The sequence below is a fragment of the Uloborus diversus genome, chromosome 10 (assembly GCF_026930045.1).
Source record: "Uloborus diversus isolate 005 chromosome 10, Udiv.v.3.1, whole genome shotgun sequence".
In the NCBI taxonomy this organism is placed as follows: Eukaryota; Metazoa; Arthropoda; class Arachnida; order Araneae; family Uloboridae; genus Uloborus; species Uloborus diversus.
Genome location: NC_072740.1, coordinates 8,867,255 through 8,888,179, shown reverse-complemented (window position 1 = coordinate 8,888,179; position 20,925 = coordinate 8,867,255). Strand labels below are relative to the sequence as shown.

The 20,925-nt window shown below is 33.8% G+C and overlaps 1 protein-coding gene across 1 annotated transcript in view; it reads left to right on the top strand.

Annotated features, from left to right (window-relative positions):
* Positions 1–9,698: 9,698 nt before the first annotated feature.
* Positions 9,699–20,925, top strand: part of LOC129231250 (bestrophin-4-like) — a 41,692-nt gene continuing 30,465 nt past the window's right edge. Inside the window, exons 1-2 of the mRNA XM_054865528.1 lie at positions 9,699–9,760; positions 14,587–15,297. Of these exons, the coding sequence (XP_054721503.1) occupies positions 15,119–15,297 (179 nt within the window). The 5' untranslated portion in view covers positions 9,699–9,760; positions 14,587–15,118. The remainder of the gene's footprint in view (positions 9,761–14,586; positions 15,298–20,925) is intronic.

Genomic DNA, 20,925 nt, shown 5'->3' with positions numbered 1-20,925 from the left:
TGTGAATGCATTCCAAGAGACAGAACAAGAAGGGTGCAAATCTTCAGATAAGCGAAACAATACGCGATTTAACTATAACTTGAAAAAATTTTATCGCGCATAAATGAAAGGTGCATTTTAGGTTTTGTGTATAAATGAACAAGAGTTAACATTGTTTTCCCATATCGCTGGCCGGGCCCGTGAGAAAAACGCGCATAACTGAAAAACGCGTATAACAGAGGTCGCGTATAAGCGAGAGATCACTGTTGATCCTTTTGCTTCTCACACCCACAAAACAGGTAAGTAATAAAACTACAAATAATAAAACCTGCATCTTAACAACGAAAAACACTTTCATTAATTGGCTCATTTTAGTAAAATAGGGAGTAAAGTTGCTGCTATGATGCTTCAGTAAATAAAAAGAAAATATGAAGCAAAAATACCTCTCAAGCCAACTTTTCCAAGAGTGAAGCAATGCTCCACTCTTACATCGTTCATTTGGCATGTTCGTATAAATGTAGACGTGGTTTTACGAACGCCAGACCACCTGGGCTTCCAACGAAAAAAAGAAGACAGCTTCAGACATCCATTAGTTGGCCTGAACGTGCATTAAATACATTAAATACATTAATACAGCAATACTATATTGCCGTGGGCACTCAAACGGCAGAATTTTCAGAAATGAGTTTTGGAGATATTTAAAGAAATGCGTATTGGATTCAATAGTAACAATAAGAAAATGGTAGAATTAGACATTTTTCCGCGCTTTTTTCTCAGTGGAAACAAAATAATAAAGCTTGTGCAGTAAAAACAAAGTACATTAGATGACAAAAATGCAAATAAATAAATAAATAAATTAATTCATTAATTAATTAGTTAATAAAAAAATGCAGTTACTGCCCTTTACCTGCCCACGGCAGTATAGCATCCTACTTTACTCCCCCCCCGGTGAAAATACCTTCCCCTTTTTATTTTATAATGCCATAATTATTACAATTTTAAAAATAATTATTACAGTAAAGCTTAATTAATATTTCTTCAATTTTAAAGCGTCTAAGGGGGAAAAATAACTTTTTTTCCCCCCATCGTGGGATCTTAAGGAATCCTCAAGGATGTGAGCTAGTCTTTGCTGCGGGCTCTAAAACGTTTTTACAATTTAGAGTCTCAATCTGAATTCGGTCTGGAGCATTCAGAAATCATTACCAGCAGATAAAAATCATAGCTAATAATGTTAAATTTTATTGAAGTTACGAAAAGATAAAAAATACTGCAGTATTTGAAAAGGCTGCTGTTCTTTTCAAAGCAATTTTTGATCACTAACTCGGTAATACCTGTAGTGTATTATGAAATATGTGCCAGGTTCTCCTGAAGAATTTCATTTGATAGACTTCTTCTTCAGGCAGGCACGCCAGGAGATTTTCACAAACATTACCTATATGGAAGAAAAAAACTTGACTTAACAGCACTAAAAGTTCCAAAAGCAAAACAAATACAGCTTTTCTGGAAGTTAATGCATGCTGCTTCAGTAGACTGTTTTACCATATAAAGTGAATTTTAAACTAGCAATACTTATAAAAAATAAAGATTCTCTAAAATAAAAAAAAAAAAATCCAATCATTAAAAAACAAACTTCTTTCTTAGGCATTACCTCAGAGTCAGAAGAGTATGGCATTTTCTAACAAAAAATAGATAGACTAATTAACAAGATAAACTTCGCAATGTCTTCTTTTTAGTAGTATAAAATTTTGCCGAGATTATTGAACTTATCTTTTGGAATAAAGTATGACATATTTCAAATGCGTTATGATCACAGCTTAGAATAGCGATTCTCAACCGGTGGTCCACCGGATAGGCACCGGTCCGCAGAAAACTTTGGAAGGTTCAGCTCTTTCACGTTAAAAAAGTCTCCTTACACGCACACACACCAGGAAAAAAAATAGAAGAAAAAGGAAATGAAAAAAACTATGTTAATGAAAAAATTCAGTACGACATTTTTTTACATCAGATTGTGATTCATTTTTGTATTTTTTAATTTTTTTCAATGTTTAATATTTATGCAAATTTATACAATATTGCTTATCTCAACATTAAAACATTAACATTAAAAGTTTTATTTATTTATTTATTCATTTATTATCATTATTACTTTAAAAAAAAACATTTTCCAAGCGTATAACGTTCCCAGAATCGAAAATTTTTTCCCCCCTCAAAAACAGAAAGGGAAAAAAAAAAGAAAAGAAAAAAAAACGCACCTGTTCAACTGTCCGCGAGTAGAAGTTTCTTTCCGTAAAAAAAGAAATAATAATAATAAAAAAACCCTCAGCGGTGGGTGTTTTTTTTATATAATGACTTTTTCGTTCTGCGGGTCAAAAGAGGTTGAGAAGCACCGGCTTACTATCCACCTGGAATATTTTCTGATTTTTTATTCAAACTATGACTTTAATTTGCTATTTCGCGAAAGGGTATCCCAAATCAACCAAGAACGAGTATTATCTCTCGGAGGGAAGAAAAAAAAAAGTCGTCCAAGATGATGCATAGCATGCATGCATCTGTTCGAACCCTCTAATTCTATGCTGTTGGAAAGAAAAAGCGCCTTGCTCTGAAGAGATGCAAGCATTCCTCATAGCTTGAGGGTCCACGAGGTCGTTAAGTTTACTCCACCCCTGAAACGTAAATTGTAGCTACGGAAGGGAAATTGCTTGGCTGCAAAATCTTATACCGGGAACTCACACTTGAAAAAGCAATGCAAAAGCAAGAAAGGTTTGAATATCCCCAGGCTCTGCAGGTGCAGAAACCAGATCTGCAAAACTAAAATGATCATAGCTTTGACGTATCTGATCTTGTTCGGCCCCTTAAATTATGCAGCTCTTTGAGGAGTTCCGCAATATGATGTCTTCCTTCACTGGACTAGTTCTAATAAAATACGTAGATCTTATCGTTGTTATCGACTTTTATAGCCACGAAAAGAGAGCCAATGATGGTTTTAATTCCTTTCTCACAAGGATTCGGAGAACCATTAACTACTTTTGGTAGTAAAATTCTTGTAAAATAGTGCGAGTTGAACGTTTGAATATTTACGGTCAAATCTCTTAATCTTATTGGGATTCTATGTCAAAACATCACCAAGAAGAATGATCGCGTGAGAGCATCTTTCATACAAAAGCAAGTGCTCTTTTAGATAATGCAGCAAAATGTTTGTCAGAAAAAAAAAACCCAGCCCGCCCAAATATAAATATGATATATATTTGAATAAATGTTTCAATGAATGAAAATGTTAGTCATAATTCATCGTATAATTGAAACAAAGATGAAATCACTTCAATAGCTAAAAACTGTTACGTAGTAACAGGTGTTTAAACTGTTCTCTAAAGAAGGAGCATTACTTTGTCCAACGTCAAGCTTTGGCAGAATTATGACCCTTTAATTTTTAATTAATTCCGTTTTTCCACTTTCCCTGCACGAATATTGGCAATTTATTTGAGCAACATATGAAACATTTTGTTTTGCCATTCCGTTTTCTTTTTTTTTTTGGGGGGGGGGGGCGATTTCTTTCGGACTAGGTTTTGCCTATCTTCCGTTACAACAGTCTTCTTAAGTTGTATTATACAAATTGTAAAGTTAAGAGGCTAGGCTAGTGTACGCAGTCCTCTTTTTTTTTTTGAGTCATGTGGATCATCGAATAGTAATAGTAATGCGAAATATTTTTCTGTCGAAAAGTACTTTTCAAAAGAAAAATTCTCATAACTCCTAACTCCTATCAGCTTTCGTAGCTTTTCGTGAGAGAGAGAGAGAGAGAGAGAGAGAGAGAGAGAGAGAGAGAGAGAGATGTGCGCGCGTGTGTGTAATATTAATAAATTTATCCATAATATTAATTATTTAAATATTTTTCTCTAAATAGCTATGGTTTAAAAATTTATCTTTAAAATAACTTTTATATTTCCAAAGATTTAAAAACTAGTGGCAAGGGAAAAGGTGAATCAATATATACATATTTTTTTAATTCTAAGTATTACTTATTTATTTATTTATTTTTTTATTTATTGCTTTTTTTTTTTTTTTTTGAAAATACGAAATTTTGGCAGGGAATTTATGAATAAAAGACCGAATAAGAGGGCAGAAAGAGAGAAATATGAATTTTTTTGCTAAATTACTGATTACTTATTATTCTTACTTACTCCTATTCGGAATTTGAGAAAATCGATGACCATTATTTCCATCGCTCTGCTATTGCATCACATCAACTCCGAGACTGGTGTGATTTCAGATGATGTGATATTGCATCAGCTGTTAATGACCTGTTACGGAAATATGGGTCCATTCTTCACAGGTGGTTACTTCCACAAATAGGAAGTTGCTTTGAGGGGCGGAGAATCGAAGGATGCATTAGGTAATGTCGCATTAAGCATGTCGTATAAGACGTCTCTTCTTGAAAATATTTATACTACATACTTCAGAGAAATGAACCCACCAACTCATTGACAAGAGAAAGCCGGAGTTAATATTTTGTACGTTTTTGAAAACTTTCCTGGCAATATAACGGCGATAAATTAACTAAAAATTCAATAAATAATATTTAAGTTTTAAAAGCTTGAATCAGGAGTGCATATACAGGTTGTTTCAGTTAACTTTGGTCGATTATAAATAATCGCAAAGTGGCCGATTAGTTGGTACTGCCGATTAATCGGTGCAACCCTACTATTAATTTCTGTGCTCGCCTGTCAGTGTGTGTGTCTGTAACCCATATCTCCTCTGGACTGGTAATATCTTTAAATCAGTACTAGCAGCATTGTATTCAGGACATCCAAGGGAAGCGATTCCGCCCAGCGTCACCTATATAAACCTTAAGAGATCGGACATCCAGAGATATCCTAATGCTCTGAGATGCATTAAAATCATCTATTGTCATCCGTCGCAGGCGGTCACTGCAGGTGGCGAACGGGTGCTGGTGAGCGAAATGAGCAGGTGACGGAGCTCCCCCCCCCCCATAGTATGCTTTTAAAAACAATATATTCTGGAAAGTTTTTTTTTTTTGAGCAATCACGATTGCTTATTGTTCTCATTTGACAGTCCTTGACGTTGTGATTATTTTTCAGCTTGGACCAGCAGCACCACCGCCCACCGGCGCGGCGGCGGCACGGCTGCTCTGGTCCTGAGCACTGTCCCCCGGAATCCACTTCTGCTGGGTGGTGGCGTCCATGTCCTTCACACGTATTCTCATACACACTCGCCAACGCGTGAGCGCCTTTACACACATACACAGGCCTACGTGCACACACTTAAGCCTGCACACACACAACTATACACACATAACCACCCAGGAGGAGGGACATGCTTGGGGGGGGAGCCATTTCTAGAAACAATAACTCTAATGAGTAGGGTCTTGTCGCAACTCGTGATTGCGAAAAACATAATTTGAATTCAAAGTTTCAGAATTCAAATTAGAGTTGATTAGAGGAAGAGGGTCACAGGTTTTTTTTTTTTGATCTTGCCAAGTTTGCCAGAATAAGTCTGAAAGTCAGGGGGGCAGTAAAAACGTGTATGATAAATGTTCGCAAGTTATTATTTGTTATGGCATAATAATAAAATTAGAACAGTTCTAATTTATAAATTATAAACTTAAAATGTTTAAGCATACATATTACTTTGTCTTATTAGTGGCTATTTGTTACTTCAAATGTTGATGCTTGTCAGAAGCGAAAACTAGACATAATTATAATTACTAACAAAAGAAAGCAAAGTGCACTACTAAAAGGGAGAACTGATTCATCGTCAATGAAAGCATTAAAGAAAAAGAATAGCCATTTTATTGAACCACAAGTTAGTGCCATAGTTGCTAAGAGTTCAATACAGCAGATAACATCCCACACTCAACTGAACCTAAAGGCATTTTAAGAATGGTTAGAGCATTAACAATTAATCGGGCTATCTTACGTATTAAAATCTTCTCTATTTTGCATTGCATTTTACTACTTTTTCTTTGGTGCAAGATTGAGAATATAGGCTCAAAAAATGACAGAAAAGAATGTTTCTGTCGGAAATAAAATTTTGATTTGAGAAAAATAACTAGAGTTAGAAATGTGTTAACTAGGGAGGGGCAGTTAATCCTCTCTTCTCCTCTCTGGCTACGACCATGTGTATGTGCGACGGAAATGAAAGTATTTGGTATTGATTCGGGGCCAAAAAGTCAAAAAAGGTTGAGAAAACCTACTCTATAAAAATAATAAATTCAAAACCTCAGAATTGATAATATTATATGAAAAGGTTTACTTACTCCTGAATTTCTAATACTTCAAAATCTCTAGGTTTTGCAGCCATTCATTTTGTATGAAGTTCATTTTGGAAATTCAAATGGGATAGTAGAGTAATGGGAGAACTTTTAGCTCGTTTGCATCGTTAATTGCTTTAGTAGTTGGACACAACGCGTTTGTAAGCCGTTACGGATTATAACAATGCATTAAGAGCACAAATGTAGCAGTTTTTAATCAATTTTTCAAAGCTCATTTAATCGGATGAAAAGCACGTGTTTGTGAGAAGAAATTCCTAACAGCTGAATCGACAACGCAGTGTGCATAGTTGAAAATGAAATATGCCAAATTAGCTCATTTATAGGATTTTTTTTTTTTTTGGAAAAGTAGCTACCCTGCATAGTTCAGCTTGCCTCCCGTACGTCATCACTGCTCATCAGAGGCGTAGCGAGAGGAGGGGGGGGGGGGATCCCCCCACCCCAGAGTCATTGGTTTTAATAATATGGTCAACCCTAATATGGTACCTTTCATGCAGGTAAGGACTGTTATGACATTCCCCTCCCCTTCAGAAGGTAAATTCTGTCTGCGCTAGAACCGCTTTGTATGTAGTTGTTGGGAAGTTGGTTCTCTGTCTCATTTGTAGAACATACTGCTCCAAAGGTTTAAATCTCGACAAAAAGGCATGGATGTTTGTTTGGTATTGATGGGGGCTCCCCCCCCCTTAAAAAAAGAACGAGACATTCCAAATGCGATCAAAGACGCTCTAAGATGGGCTCCCCTAAAAATTTCAATAGCGCAGTCAGCGCCAACACAACCTCCCTCGTGGGCACCACTGGTTTTAAACTTTTTCCAATAACTCCTAGTGATTTGATAATCCACTGAAAGCTATAGTTGTCCCAGAGATTCATAGGCGAACTTCATGTTGGGCCGAGTAAACCTGTTAAGTGCATAATTGCTCGTCTGTGGTAACAGTGCTTTGTAAAGAATGAAAGGAAGGAAGAATAATTTTCAGATTTTAGTTTTCATACAGGACATTTGCTCACTCAATTTTAAAGAGAACTGCTTGCCAAGCGCTTTGAATACGTTTTTCCGCATGGGTCATTAAAAGGTAAATCAACAAGGCTTGAACATCTCAGATTTTCATGAAACTTTCAGCAAATCATGTACTTTGTTGCAATTTTTTCAAAAGTTTTTCAGTAGCTGCTGTAGCGGCTGATCTCATCATGGTCCCACTCTGAAAATTTTTGGATGTATTTATTAAAATACGTTAAAAAATCATGATTTTTTTCTTTTTTTTTTAATTCGAAGGATGTTATTCGAAACTTTTTGAATTTCAGAATTTAAAATATTGCGAAGGAAATTTTTTCTCGGAAATTATTCAAATTAAATATCATTTTGAAGTGCATGCATTTTTTCTTTCTTTCTTTCTTTTTTTTTAATGAGTTATACAACTCTAGCTCTCATAAAACTTGAGTTATAACATTTCAAAGCAAAAGTCCAGCAAACGTTTCAAAAATTGTCCCATATTAGACGCTGTAACTGCTGATTCATTCATGGTTCCACTCTGAATATATTTGAATATATTCATCAAAATACATTGAAAACTTTAAAGGACACTGTCTTATGAATTATGAATAAAGTTATGAATTTTTGAATTTTGTGAAAAAATTTTTTGACGAAAATTATTTAAGATATATATCAAACGCGTGTAATTGTTTTTAAAATGACCTATTGAACAACTTTGTAGCTCGCGTAGAACTTATGTAGGTTATAACATTTTAAAACACCGCCGCAAATAAATAAAGTGCTTTTTAACGAATTTCCCGAACTTGCGTTTTTGGGGAGGCAGAAATTCTCAACTTGCCTAACGGAACTCCAAATTTTTCCGAATGATAAAATACGGTTATTCTCACATCTGTGCATCTAATGAAAAAGAACATTTTAAAATTGCAATTATGTCTTCAAACAAGAATCGTCCGTCGGGACGCCCTTGCCTGTATCCTGTATGTTCTGTATGTCACGCAGGTAAGCACGACCACTCTGCAACGGTGGTCTCGAAAGAGAAAAAAGGTAAACTATGAATAATAAATGTAAGAAAAGGCGACGCAAAAAAAAAAAAAAAAAAAGAAAAAAAAGAAAAAGAAGAAGATGATTTAAAAAAAAAAATTGTGATGAGTGATTTTTTTCAGTTAGAAAATAATTTCATTCCTTAAAATAATTAACCTATCATGTTGCTGAACCAAAAATTCCATTTATTTCCCTATTACAGGGTTGCCCATGAGGAAAGGGAAAGGGAGCGGGTCCATGGCGCAGAGTACGTCTTTGAAATTTTTAGGAGGAGGATTTCACAGGGTTTTTGATCTCTCTTTTTTTTTTTTGGGGGGGGGGGGGGGTACTTCATGCAGTGGCGCATACAGGAATTTTTCATAGGGTGGGTCCAAATTCGAAGGTCTACCATTCTCATATCATACTCCAACACGCATCCAGACATATTTTTTGATTTTATAGATTCTTAAGAATGAAAAACGTTTAAAAAACATTGAATCATTATTAGCATTATAGTTAATAAAATTAATTTATTGATAATAAATTCTTGATTAAAATACCAGAAAGTATAAGAATGAATGTATTTACTTTTCGCATAGTTAAAAATAAAAACAGTGATGCAAAATCATAGGATTATTGTCAATCAAAAAAAAAAAAAACTCAAGGGCGATGGGAGGGGCCCGGATCCCTTGGACCCTCCACTTGTGTGCGCCACTGCTCCATAGCATTAGGAGCGCAGGTTGAGTGGGCACCACTGCCTATTATGATATTTTAAATAACCATGGGCGCCCATAATATGGGGGGGGGGGGGGCAAGTGGGACTCAAGCCCCCCTCCTAGAAATTAGAACTTCCTTGCTTTTGGTACTTTTTTCTTTGCAAAAATATAAAAGCATTTATTCTCCAGTCATTAAGGAATAAGAAAAAAAAAGTCAGATTTTAATAACTCTAATCTGTGCTGAAATTGGTTTCCAGGGGGAAAATATCCTGCTTAACCATGGGGAAAATATCTGACCCCCCCCCCCCCCTGAAATTTCGCATATGGGCGCCCATAACCCCTATGATAAACTAGAAAAAAAAAGCATGATTAATTAGAACTTTATGAATGATTAAAAATTTCTTTTATGAGATGGAAAAATTGCGAAAGAAAGATCTGAACTTCAAGCGGATTTCAAAATTTACTGTGTGTTTTTTTTTTTTTCTTTTTTACAGTCGGAGATCATGACTTTTTTTTGTTCTGAAAATTCCAATTTCATAAGATTGGTCAAGGAAGCCGGCAACTCAACCAATCAGGAAGCCGACAACGGAATACATGGGGTCGCTAGTGTTGCGCTTCCCCCCCGATGCTTACCTAGCGTGGAATATTCCTCTCTGTCTGCTGCTTCACCATTCTCACTCATATTGCGTTCTTTCTGCATCTGCGTTGTTCTTTTACAGTTAGTCTGGACTGGACGTGTTCTGCTTGCTCTTCTGAATTTCCTGTGACTTTTCAGTAAGTTTTTAATTTTTCGCCATTCTTTTTGTGCAAGCATAGCCAATTTGGTTTCGCCATAATTATTCTTGTATTATGAATTGATTTTTCGGCACGGTTTCAAAATTGTTTCTTTCGATCATGAAAATTATAATTTTTGCCTATTTGTATATTTATTCCGATGAAGTCAAAACTAATTTTTCACTTCATTTTCCAAAATCTAATTGACAATAATTCTTATTTTTTGCGTAATTTATATATAAAATTGTTTAAAACTTTAGCAGTGGAACTTTCTCTAGTGCATATTATAATCAATATTTAAATTTAAGTAATAATTCATATAATTTTATTTGTTGATTTCAATATTATGTTGTTGTCTTATGTATAATGCAGGCACACAAACTACTTATTCTCCCCCTATTTTTTTTTGTTACAATTTTGAATGATATTTATTAATAACTCATCTTATTATATTTTGTATCACGTTGGAAAGTTTCCATTTATTTAAAATCATATTAATAATTTTAATGTAAAGTTGATTGTTCTATTGGACCATTTTACAGTAATAGAATAATTTTAATGTGTCAGATATTTCAGTATTAGTTAGATTACTAAATTATAATCCTGTAAACTTAGTTACAGACTCAACCCTGTCTCAGTTATGATCCAAAAGCATTAAAAAAAAATTCTACAAATTTTGCGGAAAATTACTATATTTACGACCCAGTAAGGTATTTCAAAAGAAAATATTTTATTATCAATCTTAGCTGGATTTGGCATTCTAAGTTCTGAAAAAGTTTTATTTGTAGCAGAACAATATTCTTTTTGCTGGCTAGGAAATTTTTTACGAGATGTGTCACATTTAAAAAAAGAAAAAAAAATGGTATAATGAGTTTATGATAAAATTGTATCAGTTATTTTTCAAGCATCTATTTATGTTTCAATGTCAGGGAAATAGGCATTGAAAAGGGTTAAATATGGTTACGTACTAACCTTAAAAGAATTTGAAATGCAATATTTGACGGAATAATTTTCTTGAAGTAAGCATTTTCTAAATTCGGTGATCCTACGGCTTAGTACAACTGAGTCTAGAAAGTTCTAGGTGAATTTCAGCATAAATTAAATGCGCCAATTATGAACGTCAAACTTTTCTGTTTCCACTTCTGACTAATTAAGGAGAAGAAAAAACGGATTAAATATTTTGTCAGTTAAGACAAGTGGCACTAAACACTTAAGTAAAATTCAACGTGGTAATTAAGAAAGTGCAACCCTTTTTGTAACTGCGCTAGTGCTGCCATCTTTGGGAAATTGTTTACAATTATTTCAATGCTTCCAGGGGTGATTGTGTTCCGGTATTTTACCGAATTTCCGGTATTTTCGGACGTATTTCCGGTATTTTTATGTCCGAAAATACCGGAATTATGGTTTTTTTTTTGTTATGCTTTTATCTCCCTTCCTCCGCAATTTTTTAAAATTATATAATACTCATCAATTATACCTGCAAGAGCCTTAAGATGGACACCTATCCCTTAAGATGGACAAATAAATGTTAAGATAATTTGTACTTTCAGGTATTTTTTTGATGAACTCACAATCACCCCTGAATGCTTCCTCTTCTAGACTTTTAGCTTTATAATAGGGGGCTGTCCATAAAACATCTTTTTTTTTCTGACCCTCCTCTCCTTCTGTGTCTCATCTTGACTTTCCTCTTTTGTAACGTGTCACGCTGTTTTTCACAAGCATATTGTTATTTTTTAAAAATGCGTCCCTCCTTTCCCCCCCTCGCCCCTCAAAGCTTCTCCTCATTTATAAGCGGCCCCTATATTTTGTTTATATTAACTTTCACGAAATGATTTTTCTAAGATTAAAGATTTTTGGGAATTTAGTTTAGTGCAAAATGTCACAAAAATATTGATTAATTTTCTCTTTTTTTCTGAATAAGAAATTCTACTTTTTTTTCCAAATCAAACTTTATCTATATTTTTTGGTTATATGATTTTACTTTTGAAAAGATTTATTTGGTAAATTTTTCCAGAGCATTCTAGATGCGTTTCCTGCCAGAAACCATAAATGAATCTATTATTTCAGGAAGGGGGTAAGCCAATTTTTTTTTGCAAAATTGAGTTAGCGTTTTAACGTATTTTTAAGTAGAAATTTTTTTCAAGTGTAGAAGGGAAGTGAATCTTTGTACAAGAAAGCACTTAACTTAGGAGCCACAATTTTCATTTAGTGCAGAAAGGGCATAAGTCCCGACTTATGCCGTTTCTGTTCTCAATGGGAATTAAGGAATAGTAAGGTGCAATGTGAATATGAAATGATCATAGAATGGCTAGATTTTTGGTGTAATGAAGTAAAACCTGTACCCTAGCGCCATTAGGGTAGGGGTGGATCCATCATTGGGGGGGGGGGGGGGGGGGGTCGGGGGGGACTTCCCTTTCCTCAGACTTTAAAAAGCTAATTATTTTCCGTATAAGCGGGTGTTGTTTTCATCGCTTTCCAATGAAATTTGCGTTACACCTTTGGCCTTTCAAAATATTTGATAGAACACAAAGGGACGGTTTCAGCCTAGCTATTTTATTGTCTGTTTTCAAGAGCATACTTTCATGCTTGCACAGTATCTCTTGTCAGCTGAACTACCGTTGCAAATATTGAGTTTGAAGGGAAAATGTTCATAATATGGGAGGAAATAACCAATATCAAGAAGGTACATATATATATTCAGTGCAATCTTAACCCTAATCATGTTAATGTGTACTTTGAACTTGGTGCACAAAACTAGACGAGGAGGATTGAAAAAGAATATTTCAATGGAGTGAATATGATTAAGTTTATGAATATTAGTTTCACACGCATATGAAACTTTTGCTTTTTTTCTCTCAATTTGTTAGTTTTTATTTTTTACTATTTGTTTTTTTACACCAGACTTTAGATTATTTCACAAAAAAGAGGAAAGTACAAGAAGTATTTTCTTAAGATAATGGCTTTGTGATTATTGACTTTTCTAATTATTTTTGTCACTTTGTCATTGTATTTTTAACTGATTAATTAGTTTAAAATTAATTTGTTTTAGGTACTTGATTTTAATTTTCATCACTCTAACTAAGATTTTTGGGATATTGAATACCAAATGGCCTAAGTCCAAATTAAAAAAAAAAAAATAATAATAATTTCAGTAACAAAATGAAAAGTTTGAGGTAAGGATCCTGCTTAAGGTTAGATTAGTCATAAAAAGTGTTGTAAATATAATTTATTATTCATGAAAGAAATAAACACTTTTTATTGAATACTGAAAAATTTCTATGCCCTTTCTATTTTTAACTTATGTGTTTGTCCTTTACATTTTGTACTTTTCTAATATGGTAGAAATTCTGCCGATTTTGGAACAAACCAAGAATAGGATATATGTTTTGTTTGGTTATATTTAAGCGGCAAGTCATTCATCAAGCTGCATTGGAAGCTGTTATATTGTCCAAATTTGGGGGCAGATCGCGAAATTTTTGTAAGAAAGGTTAAGTTTCAATGGCTAGCGTGTTATACCTCCTACGTTAAAATAATGTTAGTAAAACTGAGGTGCCCATCCCCCCCCCAAGGATGATGGTATCCCCCCCAAATAATATCAAAACCCTTTCCAATTATAAATCCCCCTCTAAATTTTTCAATGGCACAACCTGTACCATGGATCATATTCCCTCAAATTTTCCTCAAAAGTCATATTTCTTTAGGCAGACAGGCTTTGCACGTTACTGTAAACTTTGAACATATGAGTGCTGTAAAAAATATTGAGTTGATTAGAGATGATTGGTCTTTTGAAAATGAACAAATAACTCAAAATCGAACCGAGCCAACCCTTTGAATTATTATGTACTGAGAGGAAACAGCTTACAGAACCAAGCAAAAAAAAAAAATTTTTGAATTTTTGGTATTTTAAATTCAAATTACATTTTTCGCAATCATGAGTGTGTGTATGTATGTAGGTGTGTGTGTGTCTTTGTGTATGTATGCACGGGTTTGTGTGTGTGTGTATATGTATGTGACAGTGTTAGGCATTCATGTGGTGAGGTATGCATGTGTGTAACTATGCCTGTATGTGTAGGATATGAACGCGACCTGGAGACGGTTTTCGTTAGAGGAGCAGCATCAGGAGGGGTCGGTCGACGGTGGTGCTGCAGAGGAAGGCGGGGGGGGGGGGGGAATAAAATCATAGGAACATCATTCAAAGGTCAAATGAAAACAATAAGCAATTCATGAATGCTCAAAAAAGGGTTAACTGATTCTATGTACTATTTTTTCGGATAAAAAAAAAAGAAGTTTAACCCCTTTGCGGTTGGACGGTCCCAGAATTGCATGTTAAATGGACGAGATATCTCGTCAAAAACTGCAAGGTGGTTAATAATAATCAAAATAAAGTTCTTGTCGCAGGGGGTCAGCTGACCCTTTGACACTCCCTCCCCTGAATCCTTCCTTGTCCAAAATCATCAGTGCACAGTTTAATGCCCTGTTCATAAGTATTATACTAAAGTGACTCATTCTAAATAAATGTTATGTTTTATTTATCTTGTTTAGCATTCGTAGTGAAACTTAACTAAATATAGACTGTACTTTATGCCTGTTTTGCTTTACTTGACTGAAATTTTGTTTTTTGCATTATTTTTTCTTAATGTCATATTGAATGTTTTCAAAAGTAATCTAAAGATTTTTAGGGAACACAACTTGTTAAAATCTTTCCATTCAATAAGTTTTTCAACGAAACTTTATTGATCTATGACTTCATTTATATATGATATTAATTTGATATTATAAATTTTAATTTTATATGCAATCACTAACATTTGAATTGTTTATTTTAGGTAAAATACCTGCAGAAGAGCTTTATTGTGTCTTTTAAATCTGCTTGTGCTGAAGTTCTCTACAGATTTAGTGTTTCACCACTGGCTGCGCATGTTGGACCTCCGTTATCCAACATTCACTATGAAAGTGTGTTTTCCGATTAGTCAAGTTGCTGTGGCTTTGGGCCACGACTTCTGGTCCCCGTGGCAAATTCAGTTGGGCACCTGAAAGAGTCATCTTACACATTGAACTGCCATCCTTTCTCTTTTTTTTTGTCAAGAATGTTAATTTTCAGCTTCAACAAGCAGCAGTTAGTCATGTCTGTGCTTTTAGAATAGTTGGAATCTGTGCTTTGGCTTTTATGGATGAGACTATGTACTCTTGAAGTTTTGATAAATCTGGAAATGACATATCACTGTACTTTAGACTGAGGGATTAGATCTATAATATTTCAGGGTGATTAAAATTAAATAGCCTCTGGCATCAAAGAAATTTACAAAAATAAAAAAAAACTTTTAAACTTTCTTTCTTAATAAATATATAGTTGAAGTCATGACTGTGACATATTCACTTCATGTGTCTAAGGCTCGCCTTTGTGGCTTTGCTAAGCTTTTAGTGAGATGGAGAGGAAGTATTTACAAGCTTCTCTATAGAGAAATGCTGATTTTCATTTTCCTGTATTATTTCTTATGGGCTCTGTACAGAGTCTTTCTGAATGAAAACCAAAAGGGGTAAGATTTTTTTCTCTTGCTTTTCTCAGAATGTAATTTCATAAGTCAATATGCATCATTATTAATTTTTCCTCAACAGCTTCTTGCTCATTTATTTAAAACATTTTTTAAAATTTTGTTTTGTTAAGATCCAAAGTGTCTACAATTTTAATCAATTGATTGATTAAAAAAAATGTCCATTTAAATCATCTTTAATGTAAACCCTAGAAATGATCTTCAAAATTCTAAATTTCACTTGTTCTACCGTTTCATTTTAGAATGTGACCTTCCTGCCATGAATTTATTTTGTTGCTAGGATTTATCTATTTGAATCTCATTTCTCAACCTGAAAATTTATGCTTTCAGTCAGTGAGCATTTAAAAATTAATCCATACTTTTTTTTATTAGTAACTGTTGTATTCAATACATTTTTTTAAAATGAAAATAATGTTCAACTTAAAGCATTATATGCAAAGAAGTGAAAAGAAGTCCTAGTAAAAGAGGACTTACTATAGTGTTTGCATGTTTGAAAAATAGAAAAACGGAAACTGGAAAATAATACTGCTTTACCCATGAGACCTTGTAAAAAATTTAAAACATGTAGGGCACAAGTGTCTTACAGGACAAGGTTACTGGACAAGGGTCCAGTAACAGACAGTCATAAGTTTGGATTTAAATAATAAGACATTTAGGCAGGTAAAACTGATGTTGCTGTGGCCCATGAAATACAGTGCAACCATCTAGTGTTATCAGAGCGAATTTTATGAGCCAGTTGGTATTTACAAGGCAGTGGGGGAAGGTTATAAACAGCCACCGTATGTGAAATGTTTCATGTTCATTTGAATTTAATAAGGCTTAAGTCCTAAAAATACTTTTTAAATGCTAAAATAATTTTTAAAAACTTGAACATTTTGACGAGAAAAAGGGAATTCTGTCCATTTCTCATCCTTTCCTCTTCCTATCTGTTACTGGGTGCCATCAGATTTTTAGGTGTCTGTTACTGGGGGGTTGTACCTTTTTTCGAAATTGAGCAAATAAAAATAGAATTAACTTATTCAGAGGATCAAGATGCTGCCAAGCGTTAGGTTAGATGTAGTTGCATGAAAGAATAATTGTTTAAAAAGTCTAAATACATTAAAAGGCTCAGAAAATTGAGTTAACCTTAGATTAAAAAAATAAAAAAAAATAATGATGTATTAAAATTTAATTTTGTCGAATAAAAAGGTTCAAGTTAAAAGCTTTTTAAAGAAAACGATATGAATAAAAAAACAAAGAACTAGTTTTTCCTTCATTTAACTTTCATTTGATTTTCTCATATAATGCTGTCCAACTTGTTTATTCTACCCTCTCTTTTTGTATTTATGGAATATTATTATATCATCTATTTTAAATTGAATTTCAATTGTTTGTATTAAATTGGTTTTGCATGGATTTTTTTTTTTTTTGGAGGAGAAATGCTTGAAATATGTTTTATTTTTGTTTTTTAAAAATATCAATTAAAGGTTTTATTATTTTAACAAATAAAAATTGATAACTGAAGTGTCTCAAGTCTAAAAATCAGAAAATCTGATTCAAACAAAAAAACTCGAATTAAAACAGGTTTTTCCTAAACAGCAACAAAGAAAAAAAGTGATATTTTATTCTGATTTAAGACCTTGAAAAACCATTGTATTTATGCAATTTATTAGAATATGTTTTAAAAATTAATATTTGTCTTTTGGACTGGACCACTGCTCATTTTTATAGTTTTCATTTTGATACAAATGTTATACTACAGTAAATATATTTGTCCAAAATGTGGGTAAATTACTCTTATTACAAAAGACATTAGATTATAGATTATGCATCTACAATCTAAGTATTTTAATTTTATAAGTATAGTAGTATTCGTATTTTAATTTTATAAGTTCTGTTCTGAAAATAAATGAATAAAAATGCAGGACTGTCCAACTGCTAAGAGCCCACGGGCCAGAATTCTGGTCACTGATCACCTGGCGGGCTGCAATTTGAAAAGGGGGAGCAATAACCTCTTATACAATAAACAATTAATATGTTAATTATAAAACAATGAAACAGGATTATAAAACAATTTGCTTTAATAATTTCAATGGGAAAACTGAGGCCGATGTGCCTTCTTTATAAGGGCAGGAATGTCAACATCAATGTTTGTCTTTGCCAGTAGAAGAAGGTCTAACAATGAACTGTGGAAGAGAAAGCTCCTGTGACGATTCTTGATGAAGTTCATCGCCGAAAAAGTACTTACACATAAATATGTGCTCCCAAACATGGAAGTGACGAGAGCAAATTCTCAATTTCTTTTTCGATATCAACAAACGCAGTAGAGTCAGTGAGGGGGATCTTTATTTTTAACCAATTGCAGGCAGGTTTTGCTTATCTAAAATGTTTCTCTCTTCTCTCCCTGTTTCCCTCCACCAATGCAAGGCAATTCTATTTCTAGGAATTCGTTTGAACACCAGCGTGCAGGATAGGACTGCTTGACCTGTTAGATGTCCTGTTCCTTTTTCTCCCAATACAATGAAAGGAGTAAAAGAGCGATCAAGAAGAAATTTTGGGGATGCTTCTTGATACCATAAAATGTCGAATAAAGAAATATGCTGAATAAGAAGTTGGCGGGCCACCAGTTGGACAGCCCTGTTGTAGTGCATGGTTAAATCGGAGCAGTAAGCACTAAGCAGTATTTAAAAGGACCAGTGCTTAAATTGATACTGGGCTCGTTTTGCTTGTACTACTTTTCTTAAGGGGGTATTCCAGTCTAGAAATTCCAAAAAAAAAAATATTTTTAAAGTTAAGACCTTTAAGAATAAACTTGTAAGAGGAGTTATGGAAATTTTAATTATTTTCGGATCAAAAGTTAATTTTGTTAAGATAAAGAAAAGGTCAGGAAACAAGATCCAAAGCGTGACAAATGCTCCAAGGTACGAGCTTCGGATGCTTCAAAAGCAGGCAGAACTGCTCTTATGGCTGAAAGATCTGCCAAAAATATAGCTTTTGAGGTAAAGGAAGAAACAATGTTGAAGGCAGGGATGGCTGTTGGAAACAATCTAAGTATCGCGTACCTTTAAACCACTCAGACTGCCCGAAATGCAACTGCAAACTTTAAAACTTGTTTTTCTCAAAACTACTATTTTCAATGCGGTTGACAGGATATCTCAAGTTCTAATGCACCGCTTTGTTTGAAATTTGGCACAGATTTACTATAGATACTATTTAAAAATAGATACTATCAAAATTGTCTCAGAGTAGGGGTTTCTACTTTTTGTTTTTTTTTCTTCTATTTTTAAAAAATTACGAAAGTTGAAAAAAAGAGTCAAAAATAACTTTTTTTTCTCAAAAAGATGCCATTTTGAGCAAAAAAAATTTTTTTTTTACAAATCAGCTACGTCCAGACAATTCTACAGCCTTGTTTAATAAGAATCAACCTTAATTTCATGTTTCACATTACCAGGAGGATTGGAATCTTGTCAACCAGTAGACTTTTTTTTTTTGAGTTCACACTTTGCTGCCCTCTACTGATTTTGATTTTTTTCCCCACTATTATACATTTTCAAACTTCTCAAGTATCAATAAAAAATTGTTAAATATGGTTACAGTTTTTTTTTATCATGTCCGCAAGATTGTCGCTAAATCGAGCCTGTAGACTAGAATATCCTCCTTAAAGAGAAGTGCTTTCAGCACATTCCAAGATGGATCTATCAATAGTTACCTAAATTTAAAAAAGGGTTGCATCTTAGGCTTCAGAACTCTAACAGATGTACTATTAGCCAGCTTGTTGGTCAAAATGATGTGATAGTTGAAAAATTTTGGCAGTAGTGAATCACAAAAAGCTGGGTCAACTATCTACTTCTATCCTTGAGTCACACATGCACTACAGTAGTAGTGCAGCGAGAGGAGATTTGGTAGTCAACGAGGCTTGGAGTCAATTACGAAAGAATGTAATCGATTACGATTACAAGCTTGACAAATAGATTATGATTATAATCCCCGGCCAAAACGTAATTACGATTACAGCAATGATTAGATTATTTAAAAAATGTACTAGATTACAATTATGATGTGCCAATTACGATTTTGATTATGATTACAGACTGGTGGAAGAAATATATATGCACATTATATATTATTCTCATTCCTCGTTTGCGGTAACTACATCATGGTTGAAAAAATATGATTTTTGATTGTGCATTTTAATACTACATAAATAATTTGATTATATATCCTGCATAGGCAATTAGATATCATATCTAAATGGCTCGCCCCAGCATAATCCATATTGTACATGATTCTAATATTCATTGTTATTTTGCATACAACCAAAATTTTAGAGGTTATGGTTTCTAAAATTTACATGCTATATTTCTACATTCTGTTCTGTACAATTATTGAGAAAAAATAAACTTTTTTTATGCAGGATTTGTAAAACATGCATAGGATTAAAATACATTCAGATAGTATAAATAAATGATATGAAAGTAAATGTTCAAAAATAAATACTGCATTTTTTAAATAATCTTTTATTGCATTTCAATAGCACCAATGCTTCAAAACTGTCAGGTTTCATTCTCTGAGAAGTATAAAATTTTCCAGCAATGCCGAACAAACACTCAACTGGAGCAGATGATGCTCTAAGGCATAATTTTACTAAGGAATGGTTACATATGAATGTTTGATCCCCAGTATTTTAGGGGACCAATATCATGCCCATTTGGTGTGCCGGTTTTGTAAGCTTTTAGTTCGCTTTCTATTTTCTTTTTTATGAAAGAATTATCATTTTTGGAAGTGTGGGCAGGTTTTTCCAAAAATGTGAACAGTTTCTTTTTTCTTTTGAAGGCAGTTTTGGTGACATCTGTGAATGAAAGTAAAAAGACACCAAAAGTCATATATGTAACTTTTTCAAAACTTTCTCGAACCGAAAATATATGCTTGTATTGCTCATATTCTTCTCTTACCGAGGGGGGTAGTTTCGCTTGTTTGCCTGTCATTGAGTGATGAAAAGGAAAATAGATGACCAATCCTTAAAAAACCCCGGGAGAAGAGAAGTTCCTGCAGAGTCCCTGTCAATGCACCTACAAGGGTAGAAACAACTCGCGATACACCTCATTTATGATCCTCATTTGACAACCGTCAGCAGTGCCTAAAGGTCTTCCTTTTTAAGTTTCTATTGAAGTCTTATCTTCTCCTTTATCCGGATCTCATCTCCTTTATACCATTGTAGAATCTCAGCTAACAAGTTTTAACTTTCAGAAAGTCTGGATTACACAATTACAAGTCCAAATTACGATTATGGGCCATTCCACCGTCACATGCGGGACAAAAACACGCTTAAATTTCATTAAAACTTCGTCATATCTCTTAATATTTTAATGAAACAGTGGTAAGCAACTTGTTTAATCTTTACATTTGATGCAAAGATACCCCTGACACAAGTAGATTATTGTTAAACAATTCTGTTATTCAAAATAAAATTTATTTACATGCGTCACGTGCGAGACATCCAAAGTCAACCTCTGGTAACTTGCTTATGAATAAGTTAATATTTTAGCTCTATTAATACAGCAATGACAAAACAAATAGTAGATTTTGAAAGCTGAGATTCCAACGTAAAGGAAACATATCTCATTAGTTTAGAAA